This window comes from Mustela erminea, chromosome X (assembly GCF_009829155.1).
Source record: "Mustela erminea isolate mMusErm1 chromosome X, mMusErm1.Pri, whole genome shotgun sequence".
NCBI lineage: Eukaryota > Metazoa > Chordata > Mammalia > Carnivora > Mustelidae > Mustela > Mustela erminea.
The window spans coordinates 15,728,558-15,748,153 of NC_045635.1; the positions used below are offsets into that span (position 1 = coordinate 15,728,558).

At 44.2% G+C, this 19,596-nt stretch overlaps 1 protein-coding gene across 29 annotated transcripts in view; it reads right to left on the minus strand.

Annotated features, from left to right (window-relative positions):
- The window catches only part of MAP7D2 (MAP7 domain containing 2), a 97,148-nt gene that overhangs the window by 31,193 nt on the left and 46,359 nt on the right, over positions 1–19,596 (minus strand). For 14 of the 29 annotated variants that reach the window (XM_032331093.1, XM_032331098.1, XM_032331082.1 and 11 more), the window contains 5 exons: positions 13,151–13,228; positions 11,902–12,065; positions 4,748–4,859; positions 3,825–3,923; positions 1,607–1,717 (listed from right to left, as the gene is read on the minus strand). In XM_032331093.1, coding sequence (XP_032186984.1) covers positions 1,607–1,717; positions 3,825–3,923; positions 4,748–4,859; positions 11,902–12,065; positions 13,151–13,228 — 564 coding nt within the window. The remainder of the gene's footprint in view (positions 1–1,606; positions 1,718–3,824; positions 3,924–4,747; positions 4,860–11,901; positions 12,066–13,150; positions 13,229–19,596) is intronic. The other 15 variants (XM_032331101.1, XM_032331103.1, XM_032331107.1 and 12 more) reach the window with 3 other exon arrangements.

A 19,596-nucleotide genomic window follows, 5' to 3' on the forward strand; every position in this document is an offset into this window, starting at 1 on the left:
ATGGCGGAATGAAAGTGGAAAATAAAAATATTCTAGCAAGGGATGGCTTTGGAGTTTGTCATAGTAAAATAAAACAAATGATATGTCATTTGGGGTTTGTGAGAGTGCGTTAATTCTTTTGGGGTGCCAGAATTCATTCAATGTGCTCTTACAGTATCACAATATTATCTGTTTCATTTGACAAGAATTAGCCCATTTCCCAAGATGTAATATGGACTCAAGAAACCATTTACTCACCAAGTAGATCTAACACTGAAAAAAGATTATTCCTATGAAACACTTTAGGGTCCTCTGTTAAAAAACATTTCATTATACAATGATTTTGTTAATGTATAAATATGCATCTGTTCATACTTTTTCCACGTACATAAGGGCAAAAATTAAATCAGAACCACAAAAACAAAAATAGCCAACGAATTATCGGCTTTAATGGAAGTAGCAGTAATCACAATCTAAAATACAGCAACTGAAATGTCATTTTGATGGTTTTGGAATGTATTATATGGTAATGGATTAACTTTTCCATTACTTTGAATTTCCATTAGCCAGTAAATTGTTTGGGAATTAAAATTTCTCAATTTATAATCCATAAGCAGATAATTCAGTTGTCAACAATATGTAATAACATACTGGTATCTTTATGTAGTAATCAATGCAAATATAAATTTAACTTCAATTTATAACCATGTGAATTAATGAAAACATAAGGAATGTACTCACTATGGAAAAGCCATATAGAATTAAAAGCAAGTAGATGTTCTCTCATTTAGCTCTCAATTAATTCAAGGTTTCTTGCATTCAGTTCAACCATGAACTGCATCAGAGATGAGCAACACTGACACGGGGTCTCTGACATAAATGACAGGCCAAGGTCAGTGCCAGTGAAAAACAACCAGAAAGGCACTCTGGCCTTTTCAAAGTCACAAACACTCTCCTGCTTGCCCCTTGGTAATGCCTGACCTGTTAAATAGTTCACTGGCAGCTGACACTTCTCCAGTGTTGTTTTAAAATACACATTTAATGCATGGAGAGTTTCCCTCTCTTCCTTAACCCACATTCTCTGAAAGGTATAAATTCATACTTTTAGTAACTCATCTGAGCCTCCATCAGAACACGAGTAGATTTAAATCTATTCTGGAACCGGCACATGTCCTATACATATCATCCTCCACCTCAAAATGAGTGCTGGAACAGGCCACCCATCCTTTTCACCTTATTTTAAAGGCTTCGTATTAGCTCTGAACTTCAGTTTTCAAAACAGAAATGGGCAGGCCTACAAACCTCAGATAATAGCAGAGTCCCATTTTTTTTTTTCATCATCTAAGTTTTCCACCTATCTCTGCATGATCACTTCTGCTGTTTCTTGCTAAACAAAGAATATCATTACTTCCTGTACCTACTCAGCAACAAACTGGCAGAGCCGATGCCACTTGCCAAAGTCCAGTTAAGTGAGGCCCTGGGAGCTCCCACATTCAGACCACAAGGCTGAATGCCAATAATGGAGGCATTTGCAGAAGGCTCAAGAGGGGCTCTCACAAAACTGAAGTTAAGATGCTCACACTAGAAAGAAGAAAACCACAGAGACCAAGTCTACACGTTCACTTGCCTCGGTCTGGGGAATAGGATATTGCCACGGTGGATGAAGACAGGCGCTTACTCATGGGAGGCTCCGTCTGCTTTGGCAAATTCATGGTTGATGTTGAAAGTTTGTCACATGCTGCAGAGAAATGCATTAAAGATATTGGTATTCACACCACTGTAGACTGAGAAACACATATCCCAAAGTGTTCTTCCTGTCCTCATCCACACGCCTCCTATACTCCTGTGGCACAGCGTCTGGCTTCCATCACCCTGTGATGCCCTTAGCCGATCTGGAAATGCCCAGGCCACCGCAGCCACCAGTGTGAAGCAAGATCTTCTCTTCAATTTCAAATATTCAACCTCACTCAACTGTTCAACTAAAGCCATGCTAATCCCACTGGCAAATCATTTCCTGTGTCCAGGGACTTTTTCAAGCATATTCAGACTACACAAAAACAAAACCAATCCAGACCCAGAGACAAATCACCACTGGAAAATGTTCTATGGTCTGAGACTGTATGAGCTGAAAGCAGACTACAGGCTATCTACAGGCTTAGGGTGGAGAAGTAATATGGAATGCAAGTAGCTGTATTTAAAGCAGAACAACCTTTTTTTTTTTTTTTTTTTAAAAGGCAGAACAACCTTTAACAGTTGCTTCTTTCTCCTCTCAAGAAATGGGATTACAATAGCCCCTTTTCTAATGCTGCGACTACTATTGGTTAGGATTTTAACATGTGGTCCTGTGTTTGGTATTCTTTACTTCCAGCCATTGTTTTAGACTGGTTTCTAAATCAAACCATTATAGCAAATGAAGAGGTGCTGATAATGCCCTGTCAAGCCATATCAGAGCCGGAAGCAAAAGGAAAGATGTACACCCTTGGCTTTAAAGGAAGCAAACTCATCACTAATAATATTCAAAATCTATCCCTCTCATCTTGTTTCTGAATGAGAAATTTGCTGTGTTTTACAATATGTCCTGACCAAGTGGCAATCTTAAATAAGTTTTAATTCTCTTAAGCTGAAGTGAAATTATAATAAATTCTATTTTGGTCTAAATAAAACATTTAAATTTAAAACAATGTAAGTTTTAACATATCTACTTAATTTTTCAGCATTTTTTCAACTAATTTAATGAAAAAAAAATCAGTAGAAATTATGTGAAACTATGCGTAAACGGGTACACATTCTACCCTTTTGTCTCATGCTCCAAAATGGCTGGCTCAGTATGGTACTTGTCTTTAGAAATGTGGTATTTTGTTCATCATGGATTGTTCTGCATTAATTTTGATTTATCCAAATATTATTTCATCTTGATAAGGTGTTCCCTTAAACTGTATGCCCAAGTCAAGTACTTTGTTGCCTCAGCCTGGCCCTAAGCCCTAGGTGAATTCCCAAGGGGTGATTATCAACTCTACCTACTGCCCCTCTCTTTTAGGAGAAGACCAATGCCACACTAAATTCAATCTGGCCCATGGTGCAAATTCTCTGCTACTCAGCAACACCAGTAAGGATTTTTCTTTGTCAAAGGAATGCTGGAAACCAAAAGTATTTATTCCTACAGCTATAATTTGACCTGTACTGCTGGTAACATCCCTTTTACAACTTGTTTTTTCTTTGCCAGCCAAAGATAAATTGAATTTTTTAAAGTCTTTATTAACTGAGAGAAAAGTTTTACTAATTCTGTTCTTGTTCTAGACCCTAAGAATTTCCCAGGCCTGAATCCAAAAACAAAAAGCCCATTAGAGAGACGAAATAAAAAACAAAGCAAACATATCTCCTTGTTTGGATTCCCAGTGTTAGTACTAATAAACTCCCTACCACTCTGTCTCAAACACCTCTTCTGGGAATCTAGCACATTAAGACCCAGAACTCTGTAAGAGTACAGGTTTTGGTAATCAGAAGTGAGTCGAACACCCTACTACATAATGCCTAAAACCAATAATTAATGAGAGTGTTAAAGATCTAAATGCACAAAAGTCAAACACTGACAAAATTTTCAAGGCAAAAGGTAGTGAGTTAAAGATGAAATGTCTCCAGGGCACTAAGGGGTAAGGCATGCACAGCTCCATGATGACAGAGGAACAAAGAAATATGGGCACATCATTCACATTTCTAGAAAAAAAGTTCTAAGAGGTCAGTCTAAGAAATCAATTGTAAAAGCATTTGAGACAGACACAGTGATGGAGGCGAATGATTAGAACAGTCGTCACAAAACGCCATGGCACGGTGAAGCTCAGATATACCGTTGGAGGACTCGGCAGCGGTGGCAGTGGTCCCTGGGTCCGGAGGGAGGGTGCTGGCTGCTAAACCTAGAGGAGGGGGTGGGGTATTTTCTGATTCACCTACACAGCAAAAAATCAGAGCAAAGAGAGGTAAAAGAAAAAAGTCCCAATTTCTGGTTGACTTTAGTTTCTAATTAGGAAATTAGAAAAAGTAACTGAAATGGGTTACAGACTTCCCAAAAAGAAAAAAAATAATAAAGTATATTCACTGACAAAAGGTTAAAAGCACAATACAGCAAAGTCAAACAACTGTACTACAGACAGAACCCATCTGTTCTCAGAAAGCTAGTATACAACTCCTGTGTAACAGAATGATAAGATCACAGAAAAGACATTGACGTAAGAGGAAGGCCACCCAGAGACTAGTAGCAGTCTGCACATTAAACACTTGAAAATTTAAAGATGAGTATGATCTGGAAAATGAAATAAACAAGTCACCTTGAAACAAAATTGAAAGAGCAACAAAAATGAATAATGAGGAGGGAAAACCGCTAGCCCCTTTGGGAGGGTAACCGCTACTTAGCCTTTCCAGGCCGCAGTACAGCAGTACAGCAGTGACCGTAGTCTACTGCCATTTGACCTTCCCTGAAATCAGACTAATGCTAGGCTTGCCAGGTGTATCTGGTTAACCAGGCTCTGCATTCATTCCCTTCCCTTTTCTTTTGCTTTTCCTTAAAGCCCAGTTACTGTATTAACTGCTATTTGCTAGCAAAAAGCAAGCACAGACTCCCTTCGTGAGAAATGCATACACAGGAAGCTCGGCATCACATCTGGAAAAGGTGCCTGCAGATGACTACAAAGTCTGGCCCAGATCTAACGGACGCCAGCCTGTGCCCATGATCTCCCACAGGGGCCCTGCAATGCAGGGACAGCCCTATACTCACCATCACGACCTCCAGGCCCGTTGGCCAGTGAAGCTCCCCACGAGCATTTCTTCTTCAGCTCCAGTTGCTGCGTGCGCTCCAGGGACCGGCGCATCATCGCCTCCAGCCGCTCCTGCCCAGTTCACGCAAGGGAGAACCACATAACCACCCAGCCCCGCTGTGCTGCCGTGCTTCAGGGCTCCGGTTGAGTCACCAAATGAGGCTCTCAGGGCTCAGCATCCAAAACCCAGGCCCACGTGCTCTCCACCACACTAGCGAGATCTTAGTGGGTGGAGAGTAAACAATGAAGCTAGTGCTGGCTCCCAGCCCCAGGGAATAGGCTGCTGCAGCAGCCAGGCCTTGATTTGTTTAAGAATAATGCCAGACAAGCATTAACTCCTTCAGGCCTGTCTCAAGTACCATTTTGCTTCATTGACTAGAACTGGAATTGTGCTCTGGAACCAAGGGCATTCTCTCTAGTAGAAAGGCATGAAGCCTTTGAGATTTGAAAAAAATTAAATTAAACTATAACTTGAATTTATATAGCCCTAAGCACAAATTTTGGGGGTAATAAATGGCTTTGAGATCTATTTTACCAGGCCTCATTTTCATCTTAGAACATTTTTTTCTTTTTTTTTTTAAAGGATTTTTTTTAAAGATTTTATTTATTTATTTGACAGAGAGAAATCACAAGTAGACCGAGAGGCAGGCAGAAAGAGAGAGAGGGAAGCAGGCTCCCTGCCGAGCAGAGAGCCCGATGTGGGACTCGATCCCAGGACCCTGAGATCATGACCTGAGCCGAAGGCAGCGGCTTAACCCACTGAGCCACCCAGGCATCCCATCTTAGAACTTCTTAAAGGGGAATCCATTTTTTCTACATTGTAACATTTTCTTGCTGCATAGTATTCTGGGAAAAATGCAACATATTTCAAGATTTAAGAGACAAGAGTAGAGAACTGCCTGGCCATAAAATAAAGGATCTATACATTCTCAAGGGGAGGGGAGGAGGAACTAAACAGTTTTCAGCCAGAGGAGAAAAGAGCAAAAACCAGGCTTCTCCCTTACCAGAGCATTTATTAAAAGCACTCTCCTGTGTTAATCAAATTGTTGTTTTCATAAAGTTGGGTCTGAATGCTGGCAAATACTTCCTTGGCACTGGAGTGAAGCTGTTCTAATTTTGCATTCCCCACCACCCCAATGACACTGCAAATACCAAATCCTCTCCCTGCCTCTACTGGACAAGGTCTGAAGCAAGGTAAACAGGTACATGATGATGCCCTTTTGCCAAACTTCATAAAACCCAGCCCCGAGGTGCTCTAGGAAATGGGGTCATCCTAGCCCAACTCCAAAACAAAAAGATAAATATTTTCTCATGGCGTGAATAAAAAGTAAGCAAAATTAATTTGATTAAGTTGATTCACAACTTAAGAATCAGGTAACTGCTCCTTTATTTCACTTATAAGAAACACAGAAAGGGGGCCACCTGGGTGGCTCAGTGGGTTAAAGCCTCTGCCTTTGGCTCAGGTCATGATCCCAGGGTCCTGGGATCGAGCCCCGCATCGGGCTCTCTGCTCAGCGGGGAGCCTGCTTCCTCCTCTCTCTCTGCCTGCCTCTCTGCCTACTTGTGATCTCTGTCTGTCAAATAAATAAATAAAACCTTTTAAAAAAAAAGAAAGGTCACTCAGGAGGTATCTGCATCTACCTCTTTTGTCTAGACCAGGGGAATGGGATGAGCATTACCCACATCTTGGCTTCCTCTGCATAATTTTTCTCTGAATAGCACTTTGCTAAGAGATGGCCTCTCCAGGGACCTCTGAGTAGAAAGGGGATTTTTTTTTTCTCCTGTAAATCTCAGGTTTTTATTTGCTCTAGTTTTTGGCTGAGACTCTACAATCATGAGTGTGCATTTCCTAGCAAAGTCCTGTCCTCATGACCCTGGCCCATTAAATTCTGACACCCAACCCCCGGGGCCTACCCAAGAAAAGTTGGTGCTTTGGAGGAACTAGAACTTTTTAACTATTCAATACTTGAAGTACAGTCACTTGAGACAGGGGCTGAAAGGTATTTCAATTATATGGATTTAACATAAAATATTTAACCAGTGACCTAATTTAAGTGTTAAAACCTTTTACCTCAGCGTGAATTCAGTATTGAGTGGGTTACGGGAGATTTCCTACATGCTTAAAGGACCTCACAAGAAAGTCATTTATCAGGAGACCAATGACAACAAATAACACCAAGACTTGCCAGCCAAACTTAACACTGAGCAGCTATATAGGGGTATAATTACAAGGGAATGCTCACCCAAATCCAGACTTGCCACTAGACTGTTCAGTTACCTTAAAAACAACAAACGAACAAAACTTCTACCATCTACCTCCAACCCGCTGAGCTGCTCCAAATTCCACTGTTCGAGATACATTCCTTTGAATCATAAGCAGGCTTATGAAAATGAAGCTATCCTTGAATGAGGACACAATCACTCTGTGTCACACAGAGATGATGAAAAATAGGTGGTAACTGAGTTCTGCAGTAAGGAAACTTAGGGAACCCAAATCATCAGAATGAGGTGATTCAAACATGTCAAAAATAAAACTGGTCCAGGGGTGCCTGGGTGGCTCAGCTGGTTAAGTGCTTGGCTTTGGCTCAGGTCATGATTGGAGGTCCTGGGATCGAGCCCCACAGTGGGCTCCCTGCTTAGCAGGGAGTCTGCTTCTCCCTCTCCCTCTGCCCCTCCCCTGCTCGTGCTTGTTCACACGCGCTCTCTCTCTCTCTTTTCTCTCTCTCTGTCTCTCTCCCTCTCAGATAAATAAGTAAAATCTTAAAAACAAAACAGGTCAACTTCACTCTTGTTAGAGGTTAGTCCTATATAAGTCCCTATTACTCTGTGTGTGTGTGTGTGTGTGAGAGAGAGAGAGAGAGAGAGACAGAGACAGAGACAGAGACAGAGACAGAGACAGGAGGGGAATTTTTCTATTACTTCATTTGATGGAATGGGGAAAAGGGCACCTGGGTGGCTCAGTTGGTTAAATCTCTGATCCTGGTTTTGGCTTTGGCTAACATTATGATCTCAGGGTCATGGGATTGAGCCCTGTATCAGGCTCCACACTCAGTATTAAGTGTAGAGTCTGCTTGAGATTATTTCCCTTTCCCTCTCCCTCTGTCCCTCTGCCTGTTCATGCTCAGAAGCAAACTCTCTTTCTCTCAAATAAATAAATATTTAATAAAATGGGGATGACATTACCTGTATCATCAGATCACTCAAGTCTATGAGACAATGACTAGCATAGTAAGTCCTTAACCAATACTAACTGAATCCAAACTCGTAAAGGAAAGTTATTAACAGAACAGTTTAAAGTAGTGATTCTCAAATCTGAGTGAGTTCACATCAGAATCCCCTGGAGTGCTTGTTAATAAACCAACTGCTAGACCCCACATGCAGAGTTTTTGATTCCACAGGTCTGGGATGGTACCTGCTAAGAATTTGCATTTCTGACAAGTTCCCAGGCAATGTGAATGCTGCTGGTCCTAGAACTCACTGTGAGAACCACTGGTTAGAGTAAAGACTGAGCATGAGAGAACATGCGAGAAAGTTCAGTCACACGAGAAGAACAGTAGTAAATGTTAGAGCCGCATGCCGCAGTAGAACAGTAGTAAATGTTAGAGCCTCATACCGCATTCGGAAATTCCTGCCAAATTCTTGCTCTCCTGAGTATCATCACATGATCAATAGAGGATGGGGAAAGGGCAAGGCAGATTCTTGTCCTTAGAATGTCCTCTATTGGGTACAGCTTAGTGGAAGGAAAGAATGAGGGGACCTCACCCTTGACCCTTTAGCTCTGGCCCTAGATCTGCCTGGATGAACTCAGAGAAGAAGAACCAAGACCAAGGTGACTCATGGAGCTGGTCAAGGAGTATAAAAGGCCTCCAGGAAGGCCCAGCCTAGGCACTGTTGATGACCCAGAGAGCCATCTCTGGCCAGAGAGAGCTGGCTGTGCCTTTTCCTCTGCTGTTACTACATGTGTTCTTGAGAAAACAGTGTGGTGACAAGCCCCCAAGGGGTTTTCAGTAGGGCTCTGCAGTTCTTTCTCTTTACGAACAGATGTTGACACCTGGCCAGAAGGCCATATAGTCACCACAGCCCCATGCCAGACAATGCCCTCTAAGATCAGCTAGCTCTCAGTTTAGTGAAGTTCTGGCTTAGGTGAGTTTAGAAATTTTTCCTTTTTACACTCAGCCTAGTGGGTTTTGTTAGGTATCAGATAATAAGAGTTTGACAAGTATGAGATGAAGCTACTCTTTGAAAGAGGCCTTTCCTGGTTATCTGTTTAGCATGAGGAACGTGGAGTTGGCTTCACCAAATCCCATTTCTCAGGGCCTCTAGTCAGGAATCTATACTCCCCCAATGGGAGAATGGGTGAGTACATTGTGTTGTCAGTCCTAACCGAAGCAAGTGACAAAAGTTTATTCTAAAAGTTTGATTCTTGGGAGCTGTGTGGCATGCAAGGATTAGAAGAACCCACCTAGAGGAAAAAGCCCTTTACTGAGAAAATGAGCTCAAGGTCAGTTTCTCAAGCAGACACTGGACATCCCCTTCCCTAGAACAGGCCTGACCAGCTTCGAGCCCTTGCAGTCCTCAAGATCTCTAGAAGCCAGGCTGTTTGTGGTGGCCACTTCTGTACTGGCAGACAGTAAGTCTCCTGGCTCAATTCTGGGGCTAACTCACACAGATGTGAGGAATTATAAAAAGCAACATCATGGGCGCCTGGGTGGCTCAGTGGGTTAAGCCGCTGCCTTCGGCTCAGGTCATGATCTCAGGGTCCTGGGATCGAGTCCCGCATCGGGCTCTCTGCTCAGCAGGGAGCCTGCTTCCTCCTCTCTCTCTGTCTGCCTCTCTGCCTACTTGTGTTCTCTGTCAAATAAATAAATAAAATCTTTAAAAAAAAAAAAAAGCAACATCATGGCAACTATAAGGACATGGAACCAGGACAGGGCAAGGAAGGAGGTGTGGAATCAACAGGTCTTTTTTAAGATCCTAGTAACTGCCCCAGAGAGGTACGACTTGGCAGGCAACCCAAGCAATTTCCAATAAGCTACAGAAGCAAAATGGGCTGCAATGGAATGAACCATTCCTGCAGAGGCTTCTATCTGGTTGACAGAGACAGAACATGACAAGAACAAGAAAAGACTGGAGAATCTACACAGCCACGTGCCAAATAGTCAGTAGCCCTGCCAAAGATTTCTAGTGAAACAGGAGGGCAAATGCAGGATTTTCCTTTGGAAATGCAGGTTTTCCCCTGCAGTGTAGACCTATCCGTCCTCTCCAAAGATCACACACAAGAATGCCAAACAGGTCTCATCACTAGCAGACTGCTGACATGATGTGGTTAACAGGCTGTCAGGTCTGTGGAAAGTCCCTAACCTCCACCTGGGACTCTGGGGACCCCCAGGTGGGAGCAGTGGCAGAGGAAGTCTGCTGTTTCCTTGTGTTGCTACACAACCACCGGAGGCCCAGACTCTCAGCCCTGCCCTGCTGTGTCTGGGGAGAAGAGAGAAGCAAGCCCGGCTTGTATGTGTAGTGACTAAAGGTCAGGCAGTATCTCCCATTCCCCATTATCATCCATGTTAAGAGTGAAAGGAAGCACACAAAGCAAACAGAAAATTATCCTGAAGTGCAACTATTAGAGATTCAGCCAAAGTCACTGAAGGGAATCTAACATTTTTTTTAATTTAAAGATTTTATTTATTTATTTGAGAGAAAGACAGAGAGAGAGGAGAGATCACAAGTAGGCAGAGAAGTGGGGGAGTGGGTGGGGGAAGCGGGCCCCCTGCTGAGCAGAGAGCCTGATGTGAGACTCAAACCCAAGACCCTGAGATCATGACCTGAGATGAAGGCAGAGGCTTAACCCACTAAGCCACCCAGGCGCCCCAGAATCTAACATTTCTGAACACTACTCTGTGCAAGGTGTTTTCCTGAACTTTTACAGAAGTCACTTCCTTTCATCCTTGTGACCACCTCCGTTTTGGGCTGAAGAGACTGAGTCAGACGGTTATGAGGAGCTAGGTGAATTGTTCCTGGCTACCAACTGCCCAGGAGTAGAGCTGGGATTTGCAGAGAGAGCAGATGAATCCATGCAGTTGTCAGGCTATAGCCAGCAATGGTGAATTGTGGCTAAGACCCTTGAAATGACTTTCATTTGCCAAGAGGAACAAAGCAATGACCATTTAAACGAGTGCTTTGTGGATAAAGATGGGTCTAATTGTGTGTGTGTGCTCACGTGTGCACATATGTGCACATATTCGTGGCTTTTTTTTTATTTAAAAAAGAGGAAGGGGTGAAAGATGTATAGTTATAAACCATACAGATATGTGAAAAGATATCAAATCTATACAAATGTCTCTGAATCCTATGGAGCTGGTGATGAATAAACGTCTATACTATTTATCCTAAATGATGAGTCATTATACCTTATGAATAAAAAATGATCATCACCTGATACAAGGCTATGATTACATCCTTAAAATATATTTGTTAAGAAAATCTATACCCAAATATGTTTTCTAAATATATTTTCAAAGTTTAGTAATAAAGGACTCTGCAGTGGTAATAACATTCTGTTTCTTTTTTTAAAGGTAACTGTAGAGAAAGGATGATTAAAGCAAGGAACTGCATTAAAATTTAAATATACTAGCATGTTTGTATTTGAAAGCAGACTGCTTGCTGTGAGTAAGAGGGCCAAGATACCCTCTGCCCCCACATCCCTTTCCCCAGCCCTTCACGCAGGCTACGTCACCAGGCCTCTATCCACCAGCCTCTCTGAGTCTCAAAGTCAGAGAGGGTTAGATCTGGAACAGGCCTTGGAGACTGCCAAGTTCAACCCCTCACTTCAGAGATAAACAAATCAAGCAAATACCCAGACAGGCCAAATGGCTTGTTCAAGCTCCCAGAGCAAATCAACACCTGAGTTGAATGGTTAAGTCTCTTCATTCTTAGTCCAGGGCTGCTTTCAATAGACTGCGTCTTGCTGCCAAGAGAAGGCAGGTTGAGGCACCAGGGAGAAGGCTCAATAGCAAATTCTCTCACATCCCAGACCTGCGCAGGCCACTCAGTGGCCCTTGAGCACCAGGCCGTGTGGAAGCTGCTGCAATGGCTTGAAGGTGGCCTGGAAGCTTACCTCCTCCTCCCGGAGCTTCTGCTTCCTCTTCTCCTCCACAGCTGCCCTCTTCTGGTCCTCCCGCTGCCGCTGCTCTTCCAGTTTCCGCCATCGCTCTTCAATTTGCTTTTCATACTGGAGCTTTGCTCTTTTCTGTTTCTCCAGGATCTGCTGCTCCCGGGCAGCTGGGGGAAGGAAAGCAGAAGAGAGGTATCATTACCAGAGCACCCCATGCGGTTTGGGTTAGCCAAAATGCAGAAACAAGAGCGAGACAGAAAAGCCCAGTGGGATTCTAGGCCACAGAGACTGAGATGAAGGGCTCTGGCATCTCTGCCACCGCCTGGGTGATGCTGGCCATGCGAACCACATCATCTCTCTGCCTGGATTTCCTCTGCTGTGAGGCGGGGACCCTCACGTCTGCAAACTCACAGTGTGGTAAAGATTAAATGAGGCCATGCATGGAAAGTGCACGGCACACAACTGCTCTTGCTATCGCTGAGTCAGAGCCACCGCAATGGCTAAGCCATACCCTAGGCTGGCCAGTGAGTTCAAAGAGTAGAGCCAGTGAAAATCACAATGACTGTACACGTACCATTGCAAGGGCACAAACTCATGATATTCCCCTCAAGACATTTCCTAAGGACCATCTACCTGGTGGTGTCAGGGAAGGGTTACCTGTAAAACAGCGTGTGAACCAACTGGCAGTGGGCAGTCAAGAAGAACCTGAAAACTCACTTGTGTCAATTCAGAGGGGAAACCACGATTTACCTACATCACAGTATCCTGTGAGGAACACATCATACTTATCCATCTATAGTTGGCAAGAGCAAAGAAAGCCTTTCTCAACTGGGTTTCCTGTCCTAAAAGAGAAAATGTCTTAATTGCTAATTTTCTCAGTTCTGAGGTTGGCCCTTCTAGATGCCCTGGAAAGAGCCTGTGTGAGTGCACGTAGTGGTTGCCTGAGGAGGTGGGGGCAGTGAGGAGATGGCAGCAGTTTCTTGTTATTCACCATCTTACCTAGAGCCCTTAGCAGAGTATCTAGAACATAGCAGAGGTTCCATGCTTGCTAAGTGAGTAAATGAACTATTCTGAGAATTAAATAACAATTGCGAACATGCCAAAGTGTCGATTTGCTCCCCAGTGCTCCATGTTCATCTAGCAATTATTCTAGCTCTCTTTCCATCCAGTCATCAATTTCTAAGGATTTTCAGAAAAGACACCACCACATCTCTACTCCCTTGGACCTAAACAGCCAAAGGGCAGAACTTACCAAGACATTTTTCTCTTTCTTCTCGTCTTTCTTTAGCTAGTCTTTGTCTCTCATCAGATCTTAAAAATCCATCCATGCCTATAAAAAATAAAACATGATAAAATAGTTCTTCCCCGGGGCACAAGCGTCTGCCTTCAGTCTGGGTCATGATCCCAGGGTCCTGGGATCGAGTGCTGCATCAGGCTCTCTGCTCGGTGGGGAGGCTGTTTCTCCCTCTCCCACTCCCCCTGGTTGTGGTCTCTCTCGCTGTGTCTCTGTCAAATAAATAAATAAAATCTTAAAAAAAAAAAAAAAACTCTTCTCTCTTTCCCTACCTACTGAGTGCCAGGGGCCACTGGTCCCACACCCTGGGTCTGGCCACACACATACATCATCCACAGCCACCATTTTACCCACAGAACCCTAATTAACCATTCCCCACCACACACACACACACACACACGCACACGCACACACGCACACGTCAGCAGCCAGGCCCTGAGAGCTGAGGGGTGCCAGCCACAACTTCCACACTCACCCACCAAGCTGTGCTGTTGTGACCCCAATGCCAATCCTGGAGAGCCATGCCCTTTCCCTCTGTCCCCAAGACTGGACCTAGAGTCAGAAAGTGCCAGGGAGGCGTGGGAGGGTGCAGAAAAGCCCACCATGTCTCCCCAAGCCTTGTTCCCAGGGGAGAGGAGAAGCACAAAAGTGGACACAATTATTACACAGACAATCAACGTTCTACTTTCTGAAGGGAGCCAACTGCTAAGCAACATGTACAAACTCCTTGGGTAAGTACTGAGAAACGCAACACTCAAGTTTGATTTTGGTTCTGCTAAATTTGCTCCAATGTCAATCTTAGTATTTTAGAATCAAGAAGAAGAAAGATAATATATTCCTGTTTGTCATTTAAATATCTACAACAAATAAAACGGAACAGATGGCAGCTCCCCCCACCACAAAATGTCTAGGAAACATCCCAGGAACTCCACATCTCCACCCATCTTCTACAGGACCATGAAGGGCTTTCTAAATCAAAGATCAAATGATCTTCATGGTCATTTTAGGATTACAAATAATTTACTGCACTCAGTCAGAATCAATCATTCATGAGCATTACTTATATAGTGTTCCAGCACAACATCTAGGAGAAATCAGCTTCTGTATTAGTACGACCAGACTCACTTTCATAGTCCCTGGGCCCTCCTTTCTGGTAGCATCACATGCTGACCTCTTTGTGTGCCCTACTGCCACAGTTACCTGCACCCCTTTGGGGAAGGTTCCTGTAACTGTGCAGGAGAAAGACCAGAGACTTGGACTTGGTATCGGCAGCAGGAATGCAGATAAGGATGGATGTGATAAACACTGGATTGTCACAACTCCCCATGGGCATCTGATTTTGGAAGTCTGGATTACATATCAGGAATATTAAAGTTCAAGAGAGAAGTACTAAAGAATCAACGTGGACTGTAAAAGCCATTACCCATATTTGTTTTAGTTAACTCTTAACCACAATACTACCAACATAAACATCATCAAGAATTTGAAGGCCCAACTTCTTAGCTCAGTCCTGGCTCCCTAGAGTCTGACCCCAAAGAGATCCCAAACTCTTCCCAACTTGACATCAGGTGTGTTTCTTCCACACACCTTCCAGCTCAAAATACCCCTTCTCCCACACCCCAACACCTATTTAAACCCCACCCACCTTCAAGACCCCACAGTTCCCCAGAACTCATGATGCTCTGTGGTTCCCATACGGTAAGCGGAAGATTAATTTCATTCTGCTTGGCTGCACAGTTCTCTGATTCAGTCTCCCTAGGAGGAGAGAGAGGCTATGGAGGCAAAGGTGGCTTATGTATGTCTAGGTCACCCCAGCTCCTGGCACTGCCCCTCAACAGTGCCCCTTAGGTGAACACACAATGCTCAAAGGCAAGCATGCAGTTGGTGGAAGGGAAACAAAACCCGGTTTTTCTTTTCTCTAAAACACCTTCAGGCTCTAGTGTCTACCTCAAGAGTTTGATTAATTAGAATTTACTCTGTGAAAAGTTACAAAGAGAAGCTTAGCTTCTCTGGACAGATGCTGGCTTCTGTCAGCACCCCTAGCAACCTGTCCATCCCAGCAGGACCAGAACCTTACTCTGTATTGCCCATGCCACCCTTCAGATATTAATGGGCCAGCCCTCTACCTGAGGTACAGCCTGACAACCAATGAAAGTGTTCTTCAAACAGAGGAAAAAAAACTGAGGGAAAAGGGCTAAGCACATTTGGAACTGGCCACATTACCCACATGCTTTATAAACACAAGTTGCTCTGTTCCAGGGATCTGCCTGATTTTAGGCTGCCCCCTTGTGGGCACTTGTAAGAGTCACAACTACAAATAATTTCCCTTCATTGTCGCTCAGGGATGTCCTCACGTGCTTCATCACACTAGGAGGTGACCCAGTTACTATGGATCAAATGCGCTTCTCAGATTTACTGGGCTCAATCACTTTATGATGTAGGTACTATTTCGACCCTCACAGGTACAAAAAGGAAGGCACTAAGAGGTTAATTAACTTGTCTGAAGTCACACCATCAGAAAGTGGAAAAGCCAGTTCCTACCCAAGAACACGACTCCACCATCCACACTCTTAATTACTGCTCTCCTGCAAAGGAAGAAACGTAACAGCTTGTTCTTAGTGCCTGTGAACAAAAAGCTGTAATCCAGTATCACACACAAGGAACAAATCCCACCCTTGTCCCTGGAATAAGCCTGCGAAGGTGGGGAGAGGTCCAAGTCCAATTCGTTAGCGAGAGGGATCAAGTAAGAACTACTGTGAGCCTCACACTGGCTGGCTTGCCGCAGATATGGCCGCGACCCAGGCAGAGTAAATCTCTGCTTCCTCTTCAGACTGATACTTTGGAAATGTTTTAGAGAGGCAGATGCTGGGTGGGAAAGGGGGTTAGCCAGAGAATACTGGGAACAACCACAAAAAGCAATTCTGCTTTGGCCTCACTAAGGAGGGTGAAGCAACTCAAACAGTCCAACCTGGGTAACCTGGAGTGCCTGTACTGTCACACACAGCCACGAGCCATGTGCGCTACTTCAGTTGAAAATAATCAAAATTAAATGGAATTAGGGGAGCCTGGCTGGCTCAGTCGGAAGAGCATGTGACTCCTGATTGCACGGATTGTGAGTTCGAGCCTCACACTGGGTGTAGAGATCACTAAAATAAATAAATAAACTTTAAAAATTAAATGCAATTAAAAGTTCAGCTCCTCAGCACACTGGCCACATTTCAGATACCCACTAGCCACATGAGGCTGGTGGCTACCTTACTCGATAGCAGTGGAAGAGACAGAGAAGTCCGGCAGCTCCCTCTTCTGGTTCTCTTCCTTCACACGTAGCTGCTCTGGGACACGTGTGGATAAGGAAGATGTCATAGTTCACTCGAGGTTGAGATTTGCTGGGTGAGTAAGGCTAAAGCAGGGCCTCATTCCTCAACACAGTGTTGGCCTCTCCTGATTACAAGAAGAGTCAGGCAACTGTTTCTAAAATATCCATTTGAAAAGAAGTCAAATAATTAACTCATATCTCCAACTTCCATCTTGTGACTTTCCATGATCCTCCAGGAGCCCCTGCTGAGAAGCACTGGGCTTATCCCAGGGTAGGGCACAAACCAGACCACCCCTATTTGTTATGGGCCATGGACTTAACCAGTTAATTACCACGAGTGCAACACAGCCAGAGGAATCGAGGTAGACCATGATTAATACATGAACATTAACAATACCAAGAGACTTGCAGTATACTTAAAGGGTTAATGCTCAATTTTGCTCCTAAAGTTAGCCTTCTTTCTGTATGGCCTGAAATCCTCAAGTATTTAATTTTCCTACCAACCAATCATCCTTTTTCCATTTTACCTCATACTGTATGCATACCTTTGTCTCTCTTTTATTAAACCAGAGACCCAATTTTATGTTTGAACTCCATGAGAAGAGATGGAGAACAGATCTGCGCTTGTCAGGGGGTAGGGAAGAGGGGCAGAAGGGAAGTGGGTGGCTATAAAAGGGTATCATGGGGGCGCCTGGGTGGCTCAGTGGGTTAAGCTGCTGCCTTCGGCTCAGGTCATGATCTCAGGGTCCTGGGATCGAGCCCCGCATCCGGCTCTCTGCTCAGCAGGGTGCCTGCTTCCTCCTCTCTCTCTGCCTGCTTGTGATCTCTCTCCGTCAAGTAAATAAATAAATAAATAAATCTTAAAAAATAAAAAAGGGGGGGCATCGTGAAGGATCGTTGTGGTAATGGAAATGTCCTCTATCTTGACTGTATCAGTATCACCACTCTGGCTGGGACAGTTAGTGCTGCAAGCTAGTACTGTTGGGGGAAATTGGGTAAAGGGTACATGGGATCTTTCTACAGTATCACTTATAATTACATGTGAATCTACAATGAACTCAAAATAGAAAGTTTAATTAAAAAACAATATGGTCGGGCACCTGGGTGGCTCAGTTGGTTGGGTGACTGCCTTCAGCTCAGGTCATGATCCTGGAGTCCTGGGATCACGTCCTGCATCAGGCTCCCAGCTTCATGGGGAGTCTGCTTCTCCTTCTGACCTTCTCCCCTCTCATGTTCTCTCTCACTCTCTCTCTCCCTCAAATAAATAAAAATCTTTAAAAAAAAAAAAAACCAATATGGTCCTGGGGTGAAGCCCTAGAGGAGAACCAAAGACAGAGAAAGTAAAAGACACCCTCCCAGAGGTCCCACCCAGGAGAAGGACAAGCGGTACACATGTCAGAGCCAAGCTGCCCCATTCCTGATGAAGTAATGCTTCCCAGGACAACAGCATGCAGGTAACGTGCACTACTGAAATGGAGGCCTTTTTCTGGACAACTCATCCCGTGGAAATGAGAATGAAACAGGGATAGTAAGCGGAACAACTATTTTATGTTAACAGAACAGCATAAGGTTTCATTCTTCACTGATGTGCTCCTGCTTGGAGTAACTTCCCGTTATCCTCTCAGGTGTAAATGGGGTGACCTCTTACTGCTGGATGGCACCCCCAGAGCTTATAACAGAGTGGGCCTGGGGTGAGCCACTGACTCAGTTCCAGGTGAGGCTGATGCTGTTGGTCCACAGTCCACAACTTGAGAACTGTTATTCTAGACTAAACTGACTTTATAGGACAGAGCCCTGCCTGTGGCTCCTCTGCAGATGTCCAGAACCCAGGGGAATGTGTCAAAAAGTGGGATGGAAGGAATGCAGAGAGATGACTGATCACCTGCCTGTACCCCACACTCCTCTCCACATGCTATGATCTGGGCTTGTTCATTTGCCCCTTGCCCTCTAAGCTCTTATCTCTGAATCTCCAGTACCTTGTACATGGTACTCAAATACTGAATGAATGAATAGGCCATGAATATTATGTCCCACTGATCGAAACCTCTCCATTTGTAGAGCACTTAAACCTTTTTATCAGGGCACCTGGGTGGCTCAGTGGGTTAAAGCTTCTGCCTTTGGCTCAGATCATGATCCCAGGGTCCTGAGATTGAGCCCCGCATTGGGCTCTCTGCTCAGCGGGGAGCCTGATTCCCTCTCACTTTCTGCCTGCCTCTCTGTCTACTTGTGATCTCTTCAAATAAATAAACTCCAAAAAAACCCACCCATTTTTAAGAGTAATGTCTATGTAAACCAGTAACATTTTGAAGCATCTATGTAGCTGTTATATTGCTGGAATTGGGGCAAGGAGTACAAAGCTAAAGAAAGGAAAGCAACTTTTCCCACTGCTCCCCATGCTCCCCCAAAGGCTAAAACAAATCTTTCCTCTGAATTCCATCAGTGCTCTACCTCTCTCAGTTCTTTTCCCTCTTTAATTTGAATTGGGGTCCCTCTCTCATTCATGGTCCTCAACCACAGGAAACTCTACCCTCCATACCGTCCCCCTTTTCCAGCCCATCTATCAGGATATAAGGTTCTTTCTTTCTTTTTTTTAATTTTATTTTTAAGTAATCTCTACACCCAATGTGGGACTTGAATTTAAATCCTGAGAATTGCATGTTCTACCAACTAAACCAGCCAGACACACTGATACAAGCTTCTTTTTTTTTTTAAGATTTTTTATTTATTCATTTGACAGAGATCACAAGTAGGCAGAGAAGCAGGCAGAGAGGAGGAAGCAGGCCCCCTGCCGAGCAGAGAGCCTGATGTGGAGCTCGATCCCAGGACATGACCTGAGCCGAGGGCAGAGGCTTTAACCCACTGAGCCCCACAGGTGCTCCCCCCCCAAGCTTCTTAAGGGAAAGGCCCACATCCCATTTCTTCCCGTAGCCCCGAGGGCCTAGCATAGTATTCCGTAGATATTAAGAAACTAATAAATGCTGAGTTCACAAGCACCTACATTGTGCCAGTCTGGAGGGGATATTAAAACAAACATTTCCTTATTTCCTACGTTCCTATGACAGCATCAGGACAAGGACATCACTCTTGT